This window comes from Falco cherrug, chromosome 18, assembly GCF_023634085.1.
Source record: "Falco cherrug isolate bFalChe1 chromosome 18, bFalChe1.pri, whole genome shotgun sequence".
Lineage (NCBI taxonomy): Eukaryota > Metazoa > Chordata > Aves > Falconiformes > Falconidae > Falco > Falco cherrug.
In genome coordinates this window covers 1,071,433-1,092,515 of record NC_073714.1, presented here as the reverse complement: position 1 = coordinate 1,092,515, position 21,083 = coordinate 1,071,433, and the positions used below count along the sequence as shown (strand labels likewise).

The 21,083-nt window shown below is 63.5% G+C and overlaps 1 protein-coding gene across 1 annotated transcript in view; it reads left to right on the top strand.

Moving 5' to 3' along the window:
• Window positions 1-253: 253 nt before the first annotated feature.
• The window catches only part of LOC114015030 (vigilin-like), a 52,529-nt gene continuing 31,699 nt past the window's right edge, over window positions 254-21,083 (top strand). The window contains exons 1-12 of the mRNA XM_055696113.1: window positions 254-289; window positions 357-389; window positions 947-1,162; window positions 2,801-3,007; window positions 3,482-3,697; window positions 4,545-4,751; window positions 4,966-5,073; window positions 5,635-5,739; window positions 6,222-6,320; window positions 7,243-7,323; window positions 7,585-7,698; window positions 8,030-8,116. Of these exons, the coding sequence (XP_055552088.1) occupies window positions 254-289; window positions 357-389; window positions 947-1,162; window positions 2,801-3,007; window positions 3,482-3,697; window positions 4,545-4,751; window positions 4,966-5,073; window positions 5,635-5,739; window positions 6,222-6,320; window positions 7,243-7,323; window positions 7,585-7,698; window positions 8,030-8,116 (1,509 nt within the window). The remainder of the gene's footprint in view (window positions 290-356; window positions 390-946; window positions 1,163-2,800; window positions 3,008-3,481; window positions 3,698-4,544; window positions 4,752-4,965; window positions 5,074-5,634; window positions 5,740-6,221; window positions 6,321-7,242; window positions 7,324-7,584; window positions 7,699-8,029; window positions 8,117-21,083) is intronic.

Here is a 21,083-nt window from a genome sequence, read left to right as displayed (position 1 = left end):
AGAGAAACAACGCATTTGGTTCTGATCTCTCAAGGAATCTTAATATTCCAACATACTGCGTCGTCAACATCAACAAAGCAGGTTCCTACCATTTTGCCAGCGAGCAATAGGACTGTCTCGAGACTAAGTTTCCTTGAACAAAAACCGAAGAGATCTTCAAGACTCAGTCCAAATGGCTCCATCACCATTAAATCGCAGTCCCCTTCGGCTCCACACCACTTCGTTGTGGCTCAGACTATTCCTATGTAGCCGAATGGTTCTTTTTTGCCTGCGTAATAGGTTACGACGTGTGAGATGATTCCAAAGCTGGGAAGGATTGAGATGTAAACTTCTGGGTGGCCAAAGAATCAGAACAGGTGCAGCCAATAAAGGCTTCTGTCATCACTCAGGTTGGTGGGAGTGGGTGTCTTATGTCCCTCCTTTTCATCCCTCCAAAAAGTAGGTGAAGTGAAGCTTTCCCTGGAGTATGAAATCCCTTAGTGTGTCAGAGTAACTGCCTCTTTGCTGTACTTTGCCCTGAGGCACAAGGAAGACCGCAGCTGAATGCTAGGACTGCTCCGGAGGGGGAGGGATGTGTTGAAAAACTGCCCAGAAGAAGCTCTGCATCCCTGTTCCACAGATAGCTGGAACAGGCCTGAAGGGAGGATTGCAGAATTCAAGGAGTGAGTGCTAATGCATTGAAGTGTTCCCCACCCCCCCCCCCCCCCCCCCCTCCCCAACAGCATGTTCTTTAGGAAAGCACTCAGTTTGGGACACACTGCCTGCTGCCGTGCCCTTGTACTGCAGCTGGTGTCTCCACTGGAAAGGCTGATGGGTCGCCTAAATCTGGGAACTTAGTACACCAGTGAAGTCCTCCTGTGTGGCAGTAAGAGAGGGAGACACTGATAATCAAAAGCACACTGACACCTTGCTGTGCCCTGCTTTTGTCTGTCCCGTGGCTGAGCAGGTGTTCCATGTGCCACTGGAGGAGAGGAAATACAAGGGCATGAATCAGTTTGGAGAAGGCGAGCAGGCCAAGATCTGCCTTGACATCATGCAGAAGACAGGGGCTCACCTGGAGCTGTCTCTCGCAAAGGACCAGGGCCTTTCGATCGTGGTCTCTGGCAAGCCGGAAGCAGTCACGAAGGCTCGGAAGCAGATTGTCGCTCGACTGCAGACTCAGGTGAGGGCATCTAACTGTTTCTGCCTTCGTCTTTGCTCTTCCCCAAGACTCGCAAATGCTCTGAGACCCTTGGGCCCGTGTGCTTGTAAGCCAAAGAGGTATGTTGTTACGTGACTAATTCAGCTTCGCCATACGTTTTCAAAGCACCCAATTGGCAATTTGGAATGGGAATGAGGCTTCAAATAGGGTTCCAAGTTAATTACAGGCCGTGGTGTTGCATGAAGCGTGGAGTCTGCCATCTCTGGAACATTTGAGTTGCAACCAGTGACTTTGTGCTGAGGTGCTGGTGCAGGAGCCTCACACACAAAGCTAGTAGTGTGTGAGAACGGGACTGTGCTTTTCCTGAAGTCCTTCAGAGGAGAACGTGGAAGGCTGGGAGAAAGAAAAGTAGAGAAAAGGAAGTCCTGCCAAAAGCCAAAAGCTTCGGGTCAGGGTTCTGCCTTGTGTAACTCAAGGCACACTGGTAAGGAGCCACAACCCTGTTGTTTCGGTTGCTTCAGTCGTCTAGGTTTTGATCTCTTCCCTTATGGTTCTTGAGCTCATAGTCAAGGTGGTAGCTCTTGTTAGGATGTATCGCAGCCAGGTGTTGCAGTGTGTTTTAAAGTATAATGCCAAAGGTAGGTAATGCGATGTTAATACCATGTCTGCTTAGCGCTGTTCAGCCCCTGTGTCATACCCTGCCAGAGGAAAGAGAAAGGAACGAAACCCTACATCCACAAAGTGCATCTGAAAAAACAGTTCAGGTTGTGCCGCCACAGATCCATGAGCCACTGTTCTCAAATATACCTCCTACTGCCCTGGCCCCAGGTCTGGAAGCTGTGTCTCTGTTCCAGCTTCTCTTAGGCTTGGCTGGCTTCAGGACAGGAACACAGAGCTGAAAAGTCACACTGAGTAATCTTTTCTTCATCTTTTATTTTTCCATTATAGCTTGCATTTTCATTGTCTGATTGTTGTTAGTGGTTACCTAATCAGAGGGATCAAGAGCACGATAGCAGTCATCAGCTACCAGACCTGCAAAAACTCAATGAGAAGGGAAGAAGTCGGGAAGCCCTTGTATAGAGCATCCCTTTAATGGTAGATTGAGAAGGACCCCTTTTGCATGTGGGGCCTTCTAGAAGCAGTCCCAGGAGCCGCATGTGCTACACTTGAAGACACCTAGCACTTCAGTAGCGGTAAGCATGTGCTAGCTGCCTGCCTCCTGCAGTAGGTTTCTGGTGTTGAATTTCTCTTTCCTAGGAGTCATACTGTATGTCTTGTTCTCTGTAGCCTTGGCAGCAGATGTCAGAGTTCAGATAAACTCCAGCTGTGCGCTGCCATCTCAGTTGTTGTCTGGTGTCTTACACTGGAGGAGAGGCACCTCCTCGTCTGTGTCGGAAGGCCTTTGCTAATTCAGAGTACTGCTCCTGTGCAAACAGAAGGGTTTTGAGGGAAAGGTGGGGTTTATACTCCTGGCATGGAGGCACTGTAGGTCAGCTGGTACAGTGTCAGCCCTCGGACAGAATGTGCTGGGAAGGCGTTGTGTTTGCTCTGAGGAGTAGTACCACTGAGCAGCGTCTACCTTGCTTTGCCTGGCTCTGTTCCTGTGGATCTGCCAGTGCAGGCAAGGCTTTTCACAGATGCTTGGTTCTTCTGCCGCAGGCTTCAGCAACAGTTGCCATCCCCAAGGAGCACCACCGTTTTGTCATTGGAAAGAAGGGTGAGAAGCTGCAGGACCTGAAGCTCAAAACTGCAACCAAAATGCAGGTCCCCCGCCCAGATGGCCCCAGCAACCAGATCAAGATCAGCGGCACTAAAGAAGGGATTGAGAAGGCCCGGCACGAGATCCTGCTTATCTCCGCTGAGCAGGTACCTCAGTATGATCTCTCTCATGGCATTAGCTGGTCAGCCATTTTGCTTCCCCACGGTACAGTCTGAGTTTGCAGCCACCGTGGCTACAGTCAGTGGCTAACGTTAGCCTGAACAGAGTGGTATACTGTGCCACTCGCCGGCTGTATGAGCACCGCTGCCAGGTCCTGAAACTTCTTGTGCTGCGTTTTGTCCATCTCTGAGGCCAAAACAAGCATTTGATAGTTGAAGCGACGCATCTTAGGTGCCAGCTGAGATAAGGCAGGAGATCACAGGGGTGAATATCGTAAACAAGGAGCAGCAGCAGCAACCGTATTTGTAGATGGAAAGAGGTGGAGATCTACAAGCCCGCAAACTGAGAAGGTTGCTTGGGCCAGAGTGTCAGGCAGGACACCCCTGGGAGCTTAGCTGTGCCTGGCAGAGACTGTAATATAGAGGGCAGTTCCCACCAAGGTCTGTTGTGGGCTCTTCCAGGATAAGCGTGCCGTGGAGCGGCTGGACGTGGAGCAAGTGTACCACCCTTTCATTGCCGGCCCTTACAACAAGCTGGTGAGGGAGCTCGTGCAGGACACAGGGACACGCATCGACATTCCTCCACCCAGTGTCAACAAGACCGAGATAGTCTTCAGCGGAGAAAAGGAGCAACTAGCCCAGGCTGTGGCTCGAGTTAAGAAGATCTATGAGGAGAAGGTACGGATGGTCCATAAAGCTTCCCACCTTCCCCTGGCACCCGCTCCTAGGCACTCTTCCCTTCGTGTTCTACTTTTGTGCATCCCTCTGTTGCATCTGGCTCAGCAGCCCTTGCAGTACATGACCCTGAATCCTACCGTTTCCTCACTCGGCAGAGTGGGAGCTGGGCTGATACTATCAGGGAGGTGACAGATTTCTTGCTTTTCTGTATCGTGGGACTTAGCAGGCCACCAAGAGCTCCCCTGGCTCTTGTTCACACCGGTGCTACTAAGGACGGAAAGAAGTGTGAAGTCTACAGTGGTGGCCAGCTGACAGTATCAAAGTTGCTACCTAAGTAGAAGTTGCTGAAGAGTGAATGTCACTCCCGTTTATTTCCCACAGCCAACGCTGCTGTGAATATCCTTGTTGTGGGTTGCTGGGCTGTTTTTCCTCGTGGTTAGGTCTGTATTTGTACCAGTCTGGATTTCAACAATCGGCTTATAGCCTGCACAGTGTTGCATCACAGCACTGCCTGGGAGACGGCTGGGAGCTGAACCCTGTTGTCCAACGGGGGGACGGGGACGACGACAACGACATGCCTGTGTGTGTGTGTGTGGTCTCTTGCATGCCGTGTCCCAGGGAGCTTGACACAGCATGCTAGTTTTGTACTTGCCCTGTGAATTTTTGAGCACAAGGCTTTCTGTAGGCAGGGGTCCAAGGGGTGCTAGGGTACTGCTGAGCCACTGTGCTCAGCTTGGCTTTGCTCTTTGCTGGGTGCAGAGTTTGACTGCATCTTGTGCCTCTTCCTGTCGCTCTTGTCCTTCCCCGCCCCCTTGTGATTGATGCCTCAGTGTCTCTGCCCCTACAGAAAAAGAAGACTACTACTCTTGCAGTGGAGGTGAAGAAGTCCCAGCACAAGTATGTCATCGGCCCCAAGGGGAATTCCCTGCAGGAGATCTTGGAGAAGACTGGAGTCTCTGTCGAGATCCCACCCACTGACAGGAGCTCGGGGACGGTGATACTGCGAGGCGAGCCTGAAAAACTTGGGCAAGCATTGACTGACGTCTATGCAAAGGTACTGACAAGATGGGCTAGGCCTCCTTTGAAGGTCCCATGAAGATCCATTTGTGAGCACTGACAGGTGTAGCGGGGGTGCTCTCTCTTGGGCCATTAGAGGTGCAGCTTAGAAGTCAATACCAGAGGTGCAGCGTGGGAATTGGAACTGAATTGTTGTGAAGGCCTCTTTCAGTTTGTCCATCAAACAACTTCTCTGTTTTTCTGTCTCTCAGGCCAACAGTTTTACCGTCTCCTCGGTCTCTGCCCCCTCTTGGCTTCATCGTTTCATTATTGGAAAGAAAGGACAGAACCTGGCCAAAATAACTCAGCAGATGCCAAAGGTATGGATGAGCTGGTTAGCTTAGCACCCTCGGCGTAGAAAAAGGTTTAGTCCAGATCACTCGTCACGAAAGAGAGAGGTGTATTCTAGCGTGGGTAAAACCAGGGGGAAATGACACAGATCTTTGCCGTTCAAGGGAACCCTCTCTTTTACTGCTGCAAACACTGCTCCTCCTATGTTATTGTCATGGGTTGAGCCCTTCCAAGGAAGCTTTATGTGGTGCTGTTTTGAGAACTGATGTAGTAGGATACCTGGAAATGGCGAGTGCAGCAAGGCTTCTCCCTGGGGAGTTAGACGGTATCTAGATAAAGGCTAGATGAGTAAACTTCTCCAAAGCCCTTGCAGAAACTGGGACAGCACCAGAGCCTTGGGCTCTAGGCACTGCCATATGGCCGAAATTGTTAAGTTTCTGACTTGTAAAATTGTGGGGATTTGGTCTGGGCTTTTTGGGAAGGAGCACATCTCTCGGTGGCAGGGATCAATGGTGTAGGCCTGACCAAAAGCATTGGCCTGGCTTGGATCTTGGCAAATTCTGAAGAGATTCATTGTCCTTCACCTCAAGGTTCACATCAAATTCACTGGAGGAGAGGATAACATCACTTTGGAAGGACCTACAGAAGATGTGCATGTGGCTCAGGAACAGATTGAAGCCATGCTCAAGGAACTGGTGAGCTGGAGTTACTAGTTCCAGTAAGAAACTGGGGGAAGAAGGGGCAACAGAGCAGAGGTGATGAGGTGTTTGTCACATCCATAGGATGTCTTGACATGCTTAATCGAACTTGCAGGAGACAAATTGTGTGGCAGGTGGATGACGCCCCTTGGTTATGAAACTCATCCATAGCATCCTTGAAAAGTCAGCATTAATATTTTTGGTGCAGAGAAGGAAGGATTCTCTTTGTTATAGCTGGAGAGGCATAGAAGTCAGTCTTTTCAATGTTTCATGAGCACAATGCTCTCTTCTCAAAGCAGAGGAATGCTTGTGCTCTGCTGAAGAGCAGAAGTGCTTGTAGCTGACCGCTGGTGAGTCAGTGCCAATACTGGCAGTAGGCAGTTACTTAGGGCACGAGACAGAAGCGGTGGCCTGTCCTACCTGGCCCTATATAATATAATATATAATACTGGACATACATACATATAAAGATATAGAAGATCCACGGGATGGATTACGCAATAATCAAGGCTGAGCACCAATTCCACCGACACCTCCTTGGCAAGAACGGAGCTAACAGTAAGTGGAGTGCCTTTCTAGTCCTTCCCATGCTCACACTCTTCGTGTTTAGTAGATCATATCAGGGGCTCTGTAGCTCACCCAGTGTGCTGTCTCCATCACATTTCCTCTGCTTTTCTGGAGTGGTGGTGGTACAAGGAGAGAAATGGGCCGTCAGGCCTTGCGATGGCTTTAACGGGTGAAAGTACCTTGGGAGCCTGAACAGTAGTGGATTTACTTTGATGTGTCCTGGAGGAATTTATTTTTTTTTTTTTCCACACGTTGCTCTGTGCGAATGACACTTTAGCAGCCAGTTGTGAGTGGTGGAAATGTCCTTGGTGAGCTTCTCCCTGTAGAGGAATGAAGGCGGTCGGTTGATTAGCATTGATAACATGCAGCTGTGGCCTTGCCTCAGAGGCAGTGGGTTGATTGACGTGGATGATGTGCAGGTGTAGCTGGTTCCCGCTAAGTGGTTAAATAGCCCTGTGGCTTGTGGGAGAGGGTGTCAGCTGGAGGAGGAGCAGTGTGGTCTGGCCTCTGGAGGAAGGTGCTACAGCACTGGCAGTAGAATATGGCCGATGGTAAAGCCTTGTTGTGGTCTGCTAGTTTGATAGCACTGCAATGTGTCCCCATGGGGAGTGAGTAGGATGTGATGCTTGGGAGACTGCAGGGTTTGGGCTCTCGTGTTCCCTTGTAACCTTCTGGTGCGAGTGTGTGCCCCTTGCCCACCGAGCACTTGGATCTCATGACAAGTGCAAGTTCCTCTTCACAAATGTCTTCCCCTGTTCCCTCGGGTAGCCCTTCTCTGTCAACGCAGAGTGAATTTTGTCTGGAGAAAAGAGGGACAGTGCTGGCAAGTAAACCGTCGGGCAGCAAACCGCTAAGTCAAAGTAGATGGCTCTCTGGCTGAACACTCAGTGTGCCCTCTGTTCCCATCAGGAAAATGAACACGCTGCAGACCTAATCGTTGAGCAGAAATTCCACTGGACCATCATTGGGCAGAAGGCTGAGCGGGTCTGGGAAATCCGGGAGGAATTCCCAGAGGTAAGGCTTTGTAGGAGAGGAGGAATCCAGAGGGGTTATTTCCTGCGTGGGTAGTAGGCCTGTCGTCACAGAAGTCGTAACTTTAGTGGCTCTGTAGCGCAAGTGTCTGAGAAGATAGTTCTTTTAGCCAGAGGCCGCTAACACGGTTCCCCTTTTCTGAATGGGAAAAGGGCATGTGTAGGATCCCCCCAACCTTTGCATGTGTCTGACACAAGGGTTCTTGCTTTTGCTTGAGCTAACTATAAATGACGGCTCCTGCAGGTTATCATCAACTTCCCAGACCCTGCACACAAGAGTGACATCGTCCAGCTCCGAGGTCCCAAAAACGAGGTGGAGAAGTGCACCGAGTACATGCAAAAGATGGTGGCAGACCTGGTAAGGAGGTCTTCTGCCTGCTCTTCCCTCCTACGTGCCTGGATAACCCTGGGGCAAAGCAGAGCTCTACTGGCTTGGGTAGAGCTAAAACACCTCAAGAGGAGGGAGCTGTCGACGCTGTTTTGGCTGAATGGAGGCAGGGGGATAGTACCTGTTATGTGAAGGCTATAGGGGAACGTCCTTGCCTTTGTTTAGTCTTACAAGTCCCTCGTATAGAGAACTTCCTTGGGTCTAAGCCTGTTATCAAAAGCTCGTTTATCAGAGCTCCTGAAGTCGGGCCTCCCTTGCCACGACAGTGTAATCTTCAGTTCTCCCTTCCTTTCTCCCTTAGGTTGAAAACAGCTTTTCTATTTCTGTCCCCATCTGCAAACAGTTCCACAAGAACATCACAGCGAAAGGAGGTGCCAAAATGAAAAAGGTGAGATATTGTTCCTAATACAGGTGGGCCGGGACGGGCTGTGCTGGGCCGGGCCGTGGTGGGATGGGACGGGTTAGAGGCGGGCCGGGGCGGGCCGTGGTGGGCCGGGGCGGGCCGTGGTGGGTTCTGCTGGGCTGGGATGGGCTGGGACGGGCTGTGGTAAGCTGGGACGGGCTCTGCTGGGCCTGGACGGGCTCTGCTGGGCCTGGACGGGCTCTGCTGGGCCCTGTTGGGCCGGGCCGCGGTGGGTTCTGCTGGGCCGGGCCGCGGTGGGTGGGGACCGGCTGTAGTGGGCTGTGGAGGGCTGTGGTGGGCTGTGGAGGGCTGTGGTGGGCTGTGGTGAGCTGAGACGGGTTGTGGTGGGTTGTGGTAAGCTGGGACTGGCTCTGGTGGGCTGGGACGGTCTGTGGTGAGCCGTGGTGGGCTGGGACGGGCCGTGGTGAACTGTGGTGGGCCGTGCTGGGCCGGGCTGCGGCGGGCTGTGGTGGGATGTGTTGGGCTGGGACGGGCTGTGGCGGGCTGCGGTGGGTTCTGCTGAGCTGGGACGGGCTGCGGTGGCCTGGGACAGGCTGTGGAGGGCTGGGACGGGCGGCGACGGGCTGGGACGGGTGGCGACGGGCTGGGACGGGCTGGGACGGGCGGCGACGGGCTGGGACGGGCGGCGACGGGCTGGGACGGGCGGCGACGGGCTGGGACGGGCCGTGGTGGGCTGGGACGGGCCGGGACGGGCTGTGGTGGGCTGTGGTGGGCTGGGACAGGCAGTGGTGGGTTGTGGTGGGCTGTGGTGGGCTGGGACTGGCCGTGGTGGGCTGGGACGGGCTGGCACGGGCTGCCGTGGGCTGGTATTGGCTGGCACGGGCTGGGACGGGCTGTGTTGTCCTGGGACGGGCTGTGTTGTGCTGGGACGGGCTGTGGTGGGCTGGGACGGGCTGGCACGGGCTGGGACGGGCTAGGTATTGGCTGTCACGGGCTGGGACGGGCTGTGGTGATCTGGAACAAGCTGTGGTGGGCTCGGACGGGCCGTGGTGGGCCGTGGTGGGCCGGGACGGGCCGTGGTGAGCTGTGGTGGGCTGGGAGGGGCCGTGGTGGGCTGGGAGGGGCCGTGGTGGGCTGGGAGGGGCCGTGGCGGGCTGGGAGGGGCCGTGGCGGGCCAGGACAGGCCGTGGTTAGCTGGGACGGGCAGTGGTTGGTTGTGACGGGCTGTGATGGGCTGGGACAAGCTGGGACGGGCTGTGGTGGTCTACGGTAGGCTGTGGTGTGCTGTAGTGGCCTTTGGTGGGCTGGGACGGGCTGTGGTGGGCCGTGGTGGGCTGGGACAGGCTGTGGTGAGCTGAGACGGGCTGTGGTGGGTTCTGGTGGGCTGGGACGTGCTGTGTTAAGCCGTGGTGGGCAGGGACGGGCTGTGGTGTGCTGGGACGGGCCGTGGTGGGCTGTAGTGGCCTTTGGTGGGCTGGGACGGGCTGTGGTGGGCTAGGACGGGCTGTGGTGAGCTGAGACGGGCTGTGGTGGGTTCTGGTGGGCTGGGACGTGCCGTGCTGGGCAGGGACGGGCCGTGGTGGGCCATGGTGGGCTGGGACAGGCTGTGGTGAGCTGAGACGGGCTGTGGTGGGCTCTGGTGGGCTGGGACGTGCCGTGGTGGGCCGTGGTGGTCTGGGACGGGCCGTGGTGGGCTGGGACGGGCCGTGGTGGGCTGGGACGGGCAGTGGTGGGCTGGGACGGGCTCTGGTGGTCTGAGAATGGGCGGGGACAGGCTGGGATGTGCTGAGACGGGCTGTGCTGGGCTGGGACGGGCTGTGCTGGGCTGGGACGGGCCGTGCTGGGCTGGGACGGGCTGTGGTGGGCTCTGGTGGGCTGGGACGTGCCGTGGTGGGCCGTGGTGGTCTGGGACGGGCCGTGGTGGTCTGGGACGGGCCGTGGTGGTCTGGGACGGGCAGTGGTGGGCTGGGACGGGCTCTGGTGGTCTGAGAATGGGCGGGGACAGGCTGGGATGTGCTGAGACGGGCTGTGCTGGGCTGGGACGGGCTGTGCTGGGCTGGGACGGGCCGTGCTGGGCTGGGACGGGCCGTGCTGGGCTGGGACGGGCCGTGCTGGGCTGGGACGGGCCGTGCTGGGCTGGGACGGGCCGTGCTGGGCTGGGAGGGGCCGTGCTGGGCTGGGACGGGGCCGTGCTGGGCTGGGACGGGCCGTGGTGGGCTGGGACGGGCCGTGGTGGGCTGGGACAGGCCGTGGTGGGCTCTGGTGGGCTGGGACGTGCCCTGGTGGGCTGGGACGTGCCCTGGTGGGCTGGGACGTGCCGTGGTGGGCTGGGACGTGCCGTGGTGGGCTGGGACGTGCCGTGGTGGGCAGGGACGGGCTGTGGTGGTCTGGGACGGGCTGTGGTGGTCTGGGACGGGCTGTGGTGAGCTGAGACGGGCTGTGGTGGGTTCTGGTGGGCTGGGACGTGCCGTGCTGGGCAGGGACGGGCCGTGGTGGGCCATGGTGGGCTGGGACATGCTGTGGTGAGCCGAGACGGGCTGTGGTGGGCTCTGGTGGGCTGGGACGTGCCGTGGTGGGCCGTGGTGGTCTGGGACGGGCCGTGGTGGCCTGGGACGGGCCGTGGTGGCCTGGGACGGGCTGTGGTGGGCTGGGACGGGGCTGTGGTGTCCAGGGACAAGCTGTGGTGGGCTGGGACGGTCTGGGATGGGCTGTGGTGGGATGGGAGAGGCTGTGGTGGGCTGGGAAGGCCGTGGTGGGCTGAGACGGGCTTTGGTGGTGGGCTCTGGTGGGCTGGGACGTGCCGAGGTGGGCCGTGGTGGGCAGGGACGGGCCGTGGTGGGCAGGGACGGGCCGTGGTGGGCTGGGACGGGCCGTGGTGGGCTGGGACGGTCCGTGGTGGGCTGGGACGGGCCGTGCTGGGCTGTGGTGGGCTGAGACGGGCCGTGGTGAGCTGGGACAGGCCGTGGTGGGCTGGGACGGGCTCTGGTGGTCTGAGAATGGGCGGGGACGGGCCGTGGTGGGCTGGGACGGGCCGTGGTGGGCTGGGACGGGCCGTGGTGGGCTGGGACGGGCCGTGGTGGGCTGGGAGAGGCTGTGGTGGGCTGGGATGGGCTGTGGTGGGCTGAGACGCGCTGTGGTGGGCTCTGGTGGGCTGGGACGTGCCGAGGTGGGCTGTGGTGGGCTGGGACGGGCTGTGGTGTGCTGGGACGGGCCGTGGTGGGCTGTGGTGGGCTGGGACGGGCCGTGGTGGGTTGTGGTGGGCCGTGGTGGGCTGGGACGAACTGTGGCGGGCTGGGACGGGCCGTGGCGGGCTGGGACGGGGCCGTGGCGGGCTGGGACGGGCCGTGGCGGGGGTGGGACGGGCCGTGGTGGGCTGGGACGGGCCGTGCTGGGCTGTGGTGGGCTGGGACAGGCCGTGGTGAGCTGGGACAGGCCGTGGTGGGCTGGGACGGGCTCTGGTGGTCTGAGAATGGGCGGTGGGGACGGGCCGTGGTGGGCTGGGACGGGGCCGTGGTGGGCTGGGACGGGCCGTGGTGGGCTGGGAGGGGGCCGTGGTTAGCTGGGACGGGCCGTGGTGGGCTGGGACGGGCCGTGGTGGGCTGGGAGAGGCTGTGGTGGGCTGGGACGGGCTGTGGTGGGGCTGAGACGCGCTGTGGTGGTCTCTGGTGGGCTGGGACGTGCCGAGGTGGGCTGTGGTGGGCTGGGACGGGCTGTGGTGTGCTGGGACGGGCCGTGGTGTGCTGGGACGGGCCGTGGTGGGCTGGGACGGGCCGTGGTGGGCTGGGACGGGCCGTGGCGGGCTGGGGACGGGCCGTGGCGGGCTGGGACATGCTGTGGTGGGTTGGGACGGGCTGGGAACGGGCTGTGCTGGGCTGGGACGGGCTGTGCTGGGCTGGGACGGGCTGTGGTGGGATGGGAGAGGCGGGTGGTGGGGATGGGACGGGCTCTGGTGGGCTGAGACGGGCTGTGGTGGGGCTCTGGTGGGCTGGGACGTGCCGTGGTGGGCCATGGTGGGCAGGGACGGGATGTGGTGTGCTGGGACGGGCCGTGGTGGACTGGGACGGGCTGTGGTGGGCTGGGACAGGCAGTGGTGGGGCTAGGACGAGCTGTGGTGGGCTGTGTTGGGCTGGGACGGGCTGTGGTGGGCTGGGACAGGCCGTGGTGGGCTGGGACGGGCTCTGGTGGTTTGAGAATGGGCGGGGACGGGCTGGGACAGGCTGCGGTGGGCTGGTATTGGCTGGCACGGGCTGGGACGGGCTGTGGTGGGGCTGGGACGGGCTGTGGTGGGCTGGGGACGGGCTGTGGTAAGCTGGGATGGGCTGTGGGTAGTCTGGAACGGGCTGTGGTGTGCTTGAGACGGTCTGGGATGTACTGGGGACAAGCTGGGACGTGCTGGGACAGGCTGTGGTGGGCTGAGGTGGGGCCCTGGTAGGCTGTGGTGGGCTGTGCTGGGCTGTGGTGGGCTGGGATTGGCCGTGGTGGGCTGTGGTGGGCCGTGGTAAGCTGTGGTGGGCTGGGACGGGCTGTGGTTGGCTGTGGTGGGCTGGGACGGGATGTGGTGGGCTGTGGTGGCCTGTGTGTAAGCTAGGACGGGCTGTGGTGGGCTGGGACGGTCTGTGGTGAGCTGTGATGGGCTGTGACGGGCTGTGGTGGGCTCGTATTGGCTGGCACGGGCTGGGACGGGCTGTGGTGGGCTGGGAAGGGCTGTGGTGGGCTGGGACGGGCTCTGGTGATCTGGAACAAGCTGTGGTGGGCTCGGACAGGCTGTGGTGGGCTGGGACAGGCTGTGGTGGGCCGTGGTGGGCCGGGCCGGGCCGTGGTGAACTGTGGTGGGCTGGGACGGGCCGTGGTGGGCTGGGACGGGCTGTGGTGGGCTGGGACGCGCTGTGGTGGGCTGGGACAGTCTGTGGTGGGCTGTGGTGGGCTGGGACAAGCTATGGTGAGCTGGAAAGTGTTGTGGTGGGCTGGGATGGGCTGTGGTGGGCTGGGACGGGCTGGCACGGGCTGCGGTGGGCTGGTATTGGCTGGGACTGGCTTGGACGGGCTGTGGTGGCCTGGGACGGGTTGTGGTGGGCTGGGACGGGCCGTGGTGGGCTGGGACGGGCCGTGGTGGGCTGGGATGGGCCGTGGTGGGCCGTGGTGGGCCGTGGTTAGCTGGGACGGACCGTGGTGTGCTGGGACGGGCAGTGGTTGGCTGTGACGGGCTGTGATGGGCTGGGACAAGCTGGGACGGGCTGTGGTGGTCTACGGTAGGCTGTGGTGTGCTGTAGTGGCCTTTGGTGGGCTGGGACGGGCTGTGGTGGGCTGGGACGGGCTGTGGTGGGCTGGGACGGGCTGTGGTGGGCTGGGACCGGCTGTGGTGGGGCTAGGACGGGCTGTGGTGGGGCTGGGACGAGCCGTGGTGGACTGGGATGGGCCGTGGTGGGCTGGGACAGGCTGTGGTGAGCTGAGACGGGCCGTGGTGGGCTCTGGTGGGCTGGGACGTGCCGTGGTGGGCAGGGACGGGCCGTGGTGGTCTGGGACGGGCCGTGGTGGTCTGGGACGGGCCGTGGTGGTCTGGGACGGGCCGTGGTGGGCTGGGACAGGCAGTGGTGGGCTGGGACGGGCAGTGGTGGGCTGGGACGGGCAGTGGTGGGCTCTGGTGGGCTGGGACGTGCCCTGGTGGGCTGGGACGTGCCCTGGTGGGCTGGGACGTGCCGTGGTGGGCTGGGACGTGCCGTGGTGGGCTGGGACGTGCCGTGGTGGGCAGGGACGGGCTGTGGTGGTCTGGGACGGGCTGTGGTGGTCTGGGACGGGCTGTGGTGAGCTGAGACGGGCTGTGGTGGGTTCTGGTGGGCTGGGACGTGCCGTGCTGGGCAGGGACGGGCCGTGGTGGGCCATGGTGGGCTGGGACATGCTGTGGTGAGCCGAGACGGGCTGTGGTGGGCTCTGGTGGGCTGGGACGTGCCGTGGTGGGCCGTGGTGGTCTGGGACGGGCCGTGGTGGCCTGGGACGGGCCGTGGTGGCCTGGGACGGGCTGTGGTGTCCTGGGACGGGCTGTGGTGTCCAGGGACAAGCTGTGGTGGGCTGGGACGGTCTGGGATGGGCTGTGGTGGGATGGGAGAGGCTGTGGTGGGCTGGGAAGGCCGTGGTGGGCTGAGACGGGCTTTGGTGGGCTCTGGTGGGCTGGGACGTGCCGAGGTGGGCCGTGGTGGGCAGGGACGGGCCGTGGTGGGCAGGGACGGGCCGTGGTGGGCTGGGACGGGCCGTGGTGGGCTGGGACGGTCCGTGGTGGGCTGGGACGGGCCGTGCTGGGCTGGGACGGGCTGAGACGGGCCGTGGTGAGCTGGGACAGGCCGTGGTGGGCTGGGACGGGCTCTGGTGGTCTGAGAATGGGCGGGGACGGGCCGTGGTGGGCTGGGACGGGCCGTGGTGGGCTGGGACGGGCCGTGGTGGGCTGGGACGGGCCGTGGTGGGCTGGGACGGGCCGTGGTGGGCTGGGAGAGGCTGTGGTGGGCTGGGATGGGCTGTGGTGGGCTGAGACGCGCTGTGGTGGGCTCTGGTGGGCTGGGACGTGCCGAGGTGGGCTGTGGTGGGCTGGGACGGGCTGTGGTGTGCTGGGACGGGCCGTGGTGGGCTGTGGTGGGCTGGGACGGGCCGTGGTGGGTTGTGGTGGGCCGTGGTGGGCTGGGACGAACTGTGGCGGGATGGGACGGGCCGTGGCGGGCTGGGACGGGCCGTGGCGGGCTGGGACGGGCCGTGGCGGGGTGGGACGGGCCGTGGTGGGCTGGGACGGGCCGTGCTGGGCTGTGGTGGGCTGGGACAGGCCGTGGTGAGCTGGGACAGGCCGTGGTGGGCTGGGACGGGCTCTGGTGGTCTGAGAATGGGCGGGGACGGGCCGTGGTGGGCTGGGACGGGCCGTGGTGGGCTGGGACGGGCCGTGGTGGGCTGGGAGGGGCCGTGGTTAGCTGGGACGGGCCGTGGTGGGCTGGGACGGGCCGTGGTGGGCTGGGAGAGGCTGTGGTGGGCTGGGACGGGCTGTGGTGGGCTGAGACGCGCTGTGGTGGTCTCTGGTGGGCTGGGACGTGCCGAGGTGGGCTGTGGTGGGCTGGGACGGGCTGTGGTGTGCTGGGACGGGCCGTGGTGGGCTGGGACGGGCCGTGGTGGGCTGGGACGGGCCGTGGTGGGCTGGGACGGGCCGTGGCGGGCTGGGACGGGCCGTGGCGGGCTGGGACATGCTGTGGTGGGTTGGGACGGGCTGGAACGGGCTGTGCTGGGCTGGGACGGGCTGTGCTGGGCTGGGACGGGCTGTGGTGGGATGGGAGAGGCGGTGGTGGGCTGGGACGGGCTCTGGTGGGCTGAGACGGGCTGTGGTGGGCTCTGGTGGGCTGGGACGTGCCGTGGTGGGCCATGGTGGGCAGGGACGGGATGTGGTGTGCTGGGACGGGCCGTGGTGGACTGGGACGGGCTGTGGTGGGCTGGGACAGGCAGTGGTGGGCTAGGACGAGCTGTGGTGGGCTGTGTTGGGCTGGGACGGGCTGTGGTGGGCTGGGACAGGCCGTGGTGGGCTGGGACGGGCTCTGGTGGTTTGAGAATGGGCGGGGACGGGCTGGGACAGGCTGCGGTGGGCTGGTATTGGCTGGCACGGGCTGGGACGGGCTGTGGTGGGCTGGGACGGGCTGTGGTGGGCTGGGACGGGCTGTGGTAAGCTGGGATGGGCTGTGGTAGTCTGGAACGGGCTGTGGTGTGCTGAGACGGTCTGGGATGTACTGGGACAAGCTGGGACGTGCTGGGACAGGCTGTGGTGGGCTGAGGTGGGCCCTGGTAGGCTGTGGTGGGCTGTGCTGGGCTGTGGTGGGCTGGGATTGGCCGTGGTGGGCTGTGGTGGGCCGTGGTAAGCTGTGGTGGGCTGGGACGGGCTGTGGTTGGCTGTGGTGGGCTGGGACGGGATGTGGTGGGCTGTGGTGGCCTGTGGTAAGCTAGGACGGGCTGTGGTGGGCTGGGACGGTCTGTGGTGAGCTGTGATGGGCTGTGACGGGCTGTGGTGGGCTCGTATTGGCTGGCACGGGCTGGGACGGGCTGTGGTGGGCTGGGAAGGGCTGTGGTGGGCTGGGACGGGCTCTGGTGATCTGGAACAAGCTGTGGTGGGCTCGGACAGGCTGTGGTGGGCTGGGACAGGCTGTGGTGGGCCGTGGTGGGCCGGGCCGGGCCGTGGTGAACTGTGGTGGGCTGGGACGGGCTGTGGTGGGCTGGGACGGGCTGTGGTGGGCTGGGACGCGCTGTGGTGGGCTGGGACAGTCTGTGGTGGGCTGTGGTGGGCTGGGACAAGCTATGGTGAGCTGGAAAGTGTTGTGGTGGGCTGGGATGGGCTGTGGTGGGCTGGGACGGGCTGGCACGGGCTGCGGTGGGCTGGTATTGGCTGGGACTGGCTTGGACGGGCTGTGGTGGCCTGGGACGGGTTGTGGTGGGCTGGGACGGGCCGTGGTGGGCTGGGACGGGCCGTGGTGGGCTGGGATGGGCCGTGGTGGGCCGTGGTGGGCCGTGGTTAGCTGGGACGGACCGTGGTGTGCTGGGACGGGCAGTGGTTGGCTGTGACGGGCTGTGATGGGCTGGGACAAGCTGGGACGGGCTGTGGTGGTCTACGGTAGGCTGTGGTGTGCTGTAGTGGCCTTTGGTGGGCTGGGACGGGCTGTGGTGGGCTGGGACGGGCTGTGGTGGGCTGGGACGGGCTGTGGTGGGCTGGGGACCGGCTGTGGTGGGCTAGGACGGGCTGTGGTGGGCTGGGACGAGCCGTGGTGGACTGGGATGGGCCGTGGTGGGCTGGGACAGGCTGTGGTGAGCTGAGACGGGCCGTGGTGGGCTCTGGTGGGCTGGGACGTGCCGTGGTGGGCAGGGACGGGCCGTGGTGGTCTGGGACGGGCCGTGGTGGTCTGGGACGGGCCGTGGTGGTCTGGGACGGGCCGTGGTGGGCTGGGACAGGCAGTGGTGGGCTGGGACGGGCAGTGGTGGGCTGGGACGGGCAGTGGTGGGCTGGGACGGGCAGTGGTGGGCTGGGACGGGCAGTGGTGGGCTGGGACCGGCTCTGGTGGGCTGGGACCGGCTCTGGTGGTCTGAGAATGGGCGGGGACGGGCCGTGGTGGGCGGGGACGGGCCGTGGTGGGCGGGGACGGGCCGTGGTGGGCTGGGACGGGCCGTGGTGGGCTGGGACGGGCCGTGGTGGGCTGGGACGGGCCGTGGTGGGCTGGGACGGGCCGTCGTGGGCTGGGACGGGCCGTCGTGGGCTGGGACGGGCCGTGGTGGGCTGGGACGGGCCGTGGTGGGCTGGGACGGGCCGTGGTGGGCTGGGACGGGCCGTGGCGGGCTGGGACATGCTGTGGTGGGTTGGGACGGGCTGTGGTGGGCTGGGACGGGCTGGAACGGGCTGTGCTGGGCTGGGACGGGCTGTGGTGGGATGGGAGAGGCGGGTGGTGGGCTGGGACGGGCTGTGGTGGGCTGAGACGGGCTGTGGTGGGCTCTGGTGGGCTGGGACGTGCCGTGGTGGGCCGTGGTGGGCAGGGACGGGCTGTGGTGTGCTGGGACGGGCCGTGGTGGACTGGGACGGGCTGTGGTGGGCTGGGACAGGCAGTGGTGGGCTGTGGTGGGCTGGGACGGGCTGTGGTGGGCTGGGACGGGCTGTGGTGGGCTGGGACGGGCAGTGGTGGGCTGGGACAGGCCGTGGTGGGCTGGGACGGGCTCTGGTGGTTTGAGAATGGGCGGGGGACGGGCTGGGACAGGCTGCGGTGGGCTGGTATTGGCTGGCACGGGCTGGGACGGGCTGTGGTGGGCTGGGACGGGCTGTGGTGGGCTGGGACGGGCTGTGGTGGGCTGGGACGGGCTGTGGTGGGCTGGGACGGGCAGTGATGGGCTGGGACGGGCCGTGGTATGCTGGGACGGGCTGTGGTGGACTGGGAAGGGCTGTGGTGGGCCATGGTGGGCCGTGGTGGGCTGGGACAGGCTGTGGTGGGCCTTAGTGGGCTGTGGTGGGCCGTGTTGGGCCGGGACGGGCTTTGGTGAGCTGCAACGAGCTTTGGTGAGCTGGGACGGCCTGTGGTGGGCTGGGACGGGCTGTGGTGAGCTGGGACGGGCTGTGGTGAGCTGGGACGGGCTGTGGTGGGCTGGGACGGGCTGTGGTGGGCTGGGACGGGCTGTGGTTGGCTGGGACGGCTTGGGACGGTTTGTGGTGGCCTGGGACGGGCTGTGGTAAGTTGGGATGGGCTGTGGTAGTCTGGAACGGGCTGTGGTGGGCTGGGACGGGCTGGGACGTACTGGGACAAGCCAGGACGTGCTGGGACGGGCTGTGGTGGGCTGACGTGGGCCCTAGTAGGCTGTGCTAGGCTGTGCTGGGCTGTGGAGGGCTGGTACTGGCCGTGGTGGGCCGTGGTAAGCTGTGGTGGGCTGGGACGTACTATGGTGGGCTGGGACGGGCTGTGGTGGGCTGGGACGGGCTGTGGTGGGCTTGCACAGGTTGTGGTGGGCTGTGGTGGGCTGGGACGGGCTGTGGTTGGCTGGGACGGCCTGGGACGGTCTGTGGTGGCCTGGGACGGGCTGTGGTAAGCTGGGATGGGCTGTGGTAGTCTGGAACGGGCTGTGGTGGGCTGTGGTAGGCTGGGACGTACTTGGACAAGCCAGGACGTGCTGGGACGGGCTGTGGTGGGCTGACGTGGGCCCCGGTAGGCTGTGCTAGGCTGTGCTGGGCTGTGGTGGCCTGGTACCGGCCGTGGTGGGCCGTGGTAAGCTGTGGTGGGCTGGGACGGGCTGTGGTGAACTGCGACGGGCTGTGGTGGTTGGGGACGGGCTGTGGTGGGCGTGGAGAGGCTCTGGTGGGCGGGGACGGGCTCTGGTGGGCTGGAAAGGGCTGTGATAGGCTGGGACCGGCTGTGGTGGCCTGGGATGGTCTGTGGTGGGCTGTGGTGGGCTCGGACGGGCTGTGGTGGCCTGGGACGATCTTTGGTGGGCTGTGGTGGGCTGGGACGGTCTGTGGTGGGCTGGGACGGGCTGTGGTGGGCTGGGACGGGCTGTGGTGGGCTGGGACGGGCTGTGGTGGGCTGTGATGGGCAGTGATGGGCTGGGACGGGCCGTGGTATGCTGGGACGGGCTGTGGTGGGCTGTGGTGGACTGGGAAGGGCTGTGGTGGGCCATGGTGGGCCGTGGTGGGCTGGGACAGGCTGTGGTGGGCCTTAGTGGGCTGTGGTGGGCCGTGTTGGGCCGGGACGGGCTTTGGTGAGCTGCGACGGGCTGTGGTGGGCTGCGACGGGCTGTGGTGGGCTGCGACGGGCTGTGGTGGGCTGCGACGGGCTGTGGTGGGCTGCGACGGGCTGTGGTGGGCTGCGACGGGCTGTGGTGGGCTGCGACGGGCTGTGGTGGGCTGCGACGGGCTGTGGTGAGCTGGGACGGGCTGTGGTGAGCTGGGACGGGCTGTGGTGAGCTGGGACGGGCTGTGGTGGGCTGGGACGGGCTGTGGTGGGCTGGGATGGGCTGTGGTTGGCTGGGACGGTTTGGGACGGTTTGTGGTTGCCTGGGACGGGCTGTGGTAAGTTGGGATGGGCTGTGGTAGTCTGGAACGGGCTGTGGTGGGCTGGGACGGGCTGGGACGTACTGGGACAAGCCGGGACGTGCTGGGACGGGCTGTGGTGGGCTGACGTGGGCCCTGGTAGGCTGTGCTAGGCTGTGCTGGGCTGTGGAGGGCTGGTACCGGCCGTGGTGGGCCGTGGTAAGCTGTGGTGGGCTGGGACGTACTATGGTGGGCTGGGACGGGCTGTGGTGGGCTGGGACGGGCTGTGGTGGGCTTGCACGGGTTGTGGTGGGCTGTGGTGGGCTGGGACGGGCTGTGGTTGGCTGGGACGGCCTGGGACGGTCTGTGGTGGCCTGGGACGGGCTGTGGTAAGCTGGGATGGGCTGTGGTAGTCTGGAATGGGCTGTGGTGGGCTGTGGTGGGCTGGGACGTACTGGGACAAGCCGGGACGTGCTGGGACGGGCTGTGGTGGGCTGACGTGGGCCCTGGTAGGCTGTGCTAGGCTGTGCTGGGCTGTGGTGGCCTGGTACCGGCCGTGGTGGGCCGTGGTAAGCTGTGGTGGGCTGGGACGGGCTGTGGTGGGCTGGGACGGGCTGTGGTGAACTGCGACGGGCTGTGGTGGGCGGGGACGGGCTGTGGTGGGCGTGGACGGGCTGTGGTGGGCTGGAAAGGGCTGTGGTGGGCTGGGACAGGCTGGCACATGCTGGGATGGACGGGGACATGCTGGGACGGTCTGTAGTGGGCTGCGGTGGGCTGTGGTAGGCTGGGACGGGCTGTGGTAGGCTGGGACGGGCTGTGGTGGGCTGGGACGGGCTGTGGTGGCCTGGGATGGTCTGTGGTGGGCTGTGGTGGGCTCGGACGGGCTGTGGTGGCCTGGGACGATCTTTGGTGGGCTGTGGTGGGCTGGGACGGGCTGTGGTGGGCTGGGACGGGCTGTGGTGGGCTGGGACGGGCTGTGGTGGGCTGGGACGGGCTGTGGTGTGCTGGGACGGGCTGTGGTGGGCTGGGACGGGCTGTGGTAAGCTGGGACGGGCTGTGGTAGTCTGGAACGGGCTGTGGTGGGCTGGGACGGGCTGGGATGTACTGGGACAAGCTGTGACGTGCTGGGACGGGCTGTGACGTGCTGGGACGGGCTGTGACGTGCTGGGACGGGCTGTGGTGGGCTGAGGTGGGCCCTGGTAGGCTGTGGTGGGCTGTGCTGGGCTGTGGTGGGCTGGGATTGGCCGTGGTGGGCTGTGGTGGGCCGTGGTAAGCTGTGGTGGGCTGGGACGGGCTGTGGTTGGCTGTGGTGGGCTGGGACGGGATGTGGTGGGCTGTGGTGGCCTGTGGTAAGCTAGGACGGGCTGTGGTGGGCTGGGACGGTCTGTGGTGAGCTGTGATGGGCTGTGACGGGCTGTGGTGGGCTGTGACGGGCTGTGGTGGGCTGGTATTGGCTGGCACGGGCTGGGATGGGCTGTGGTG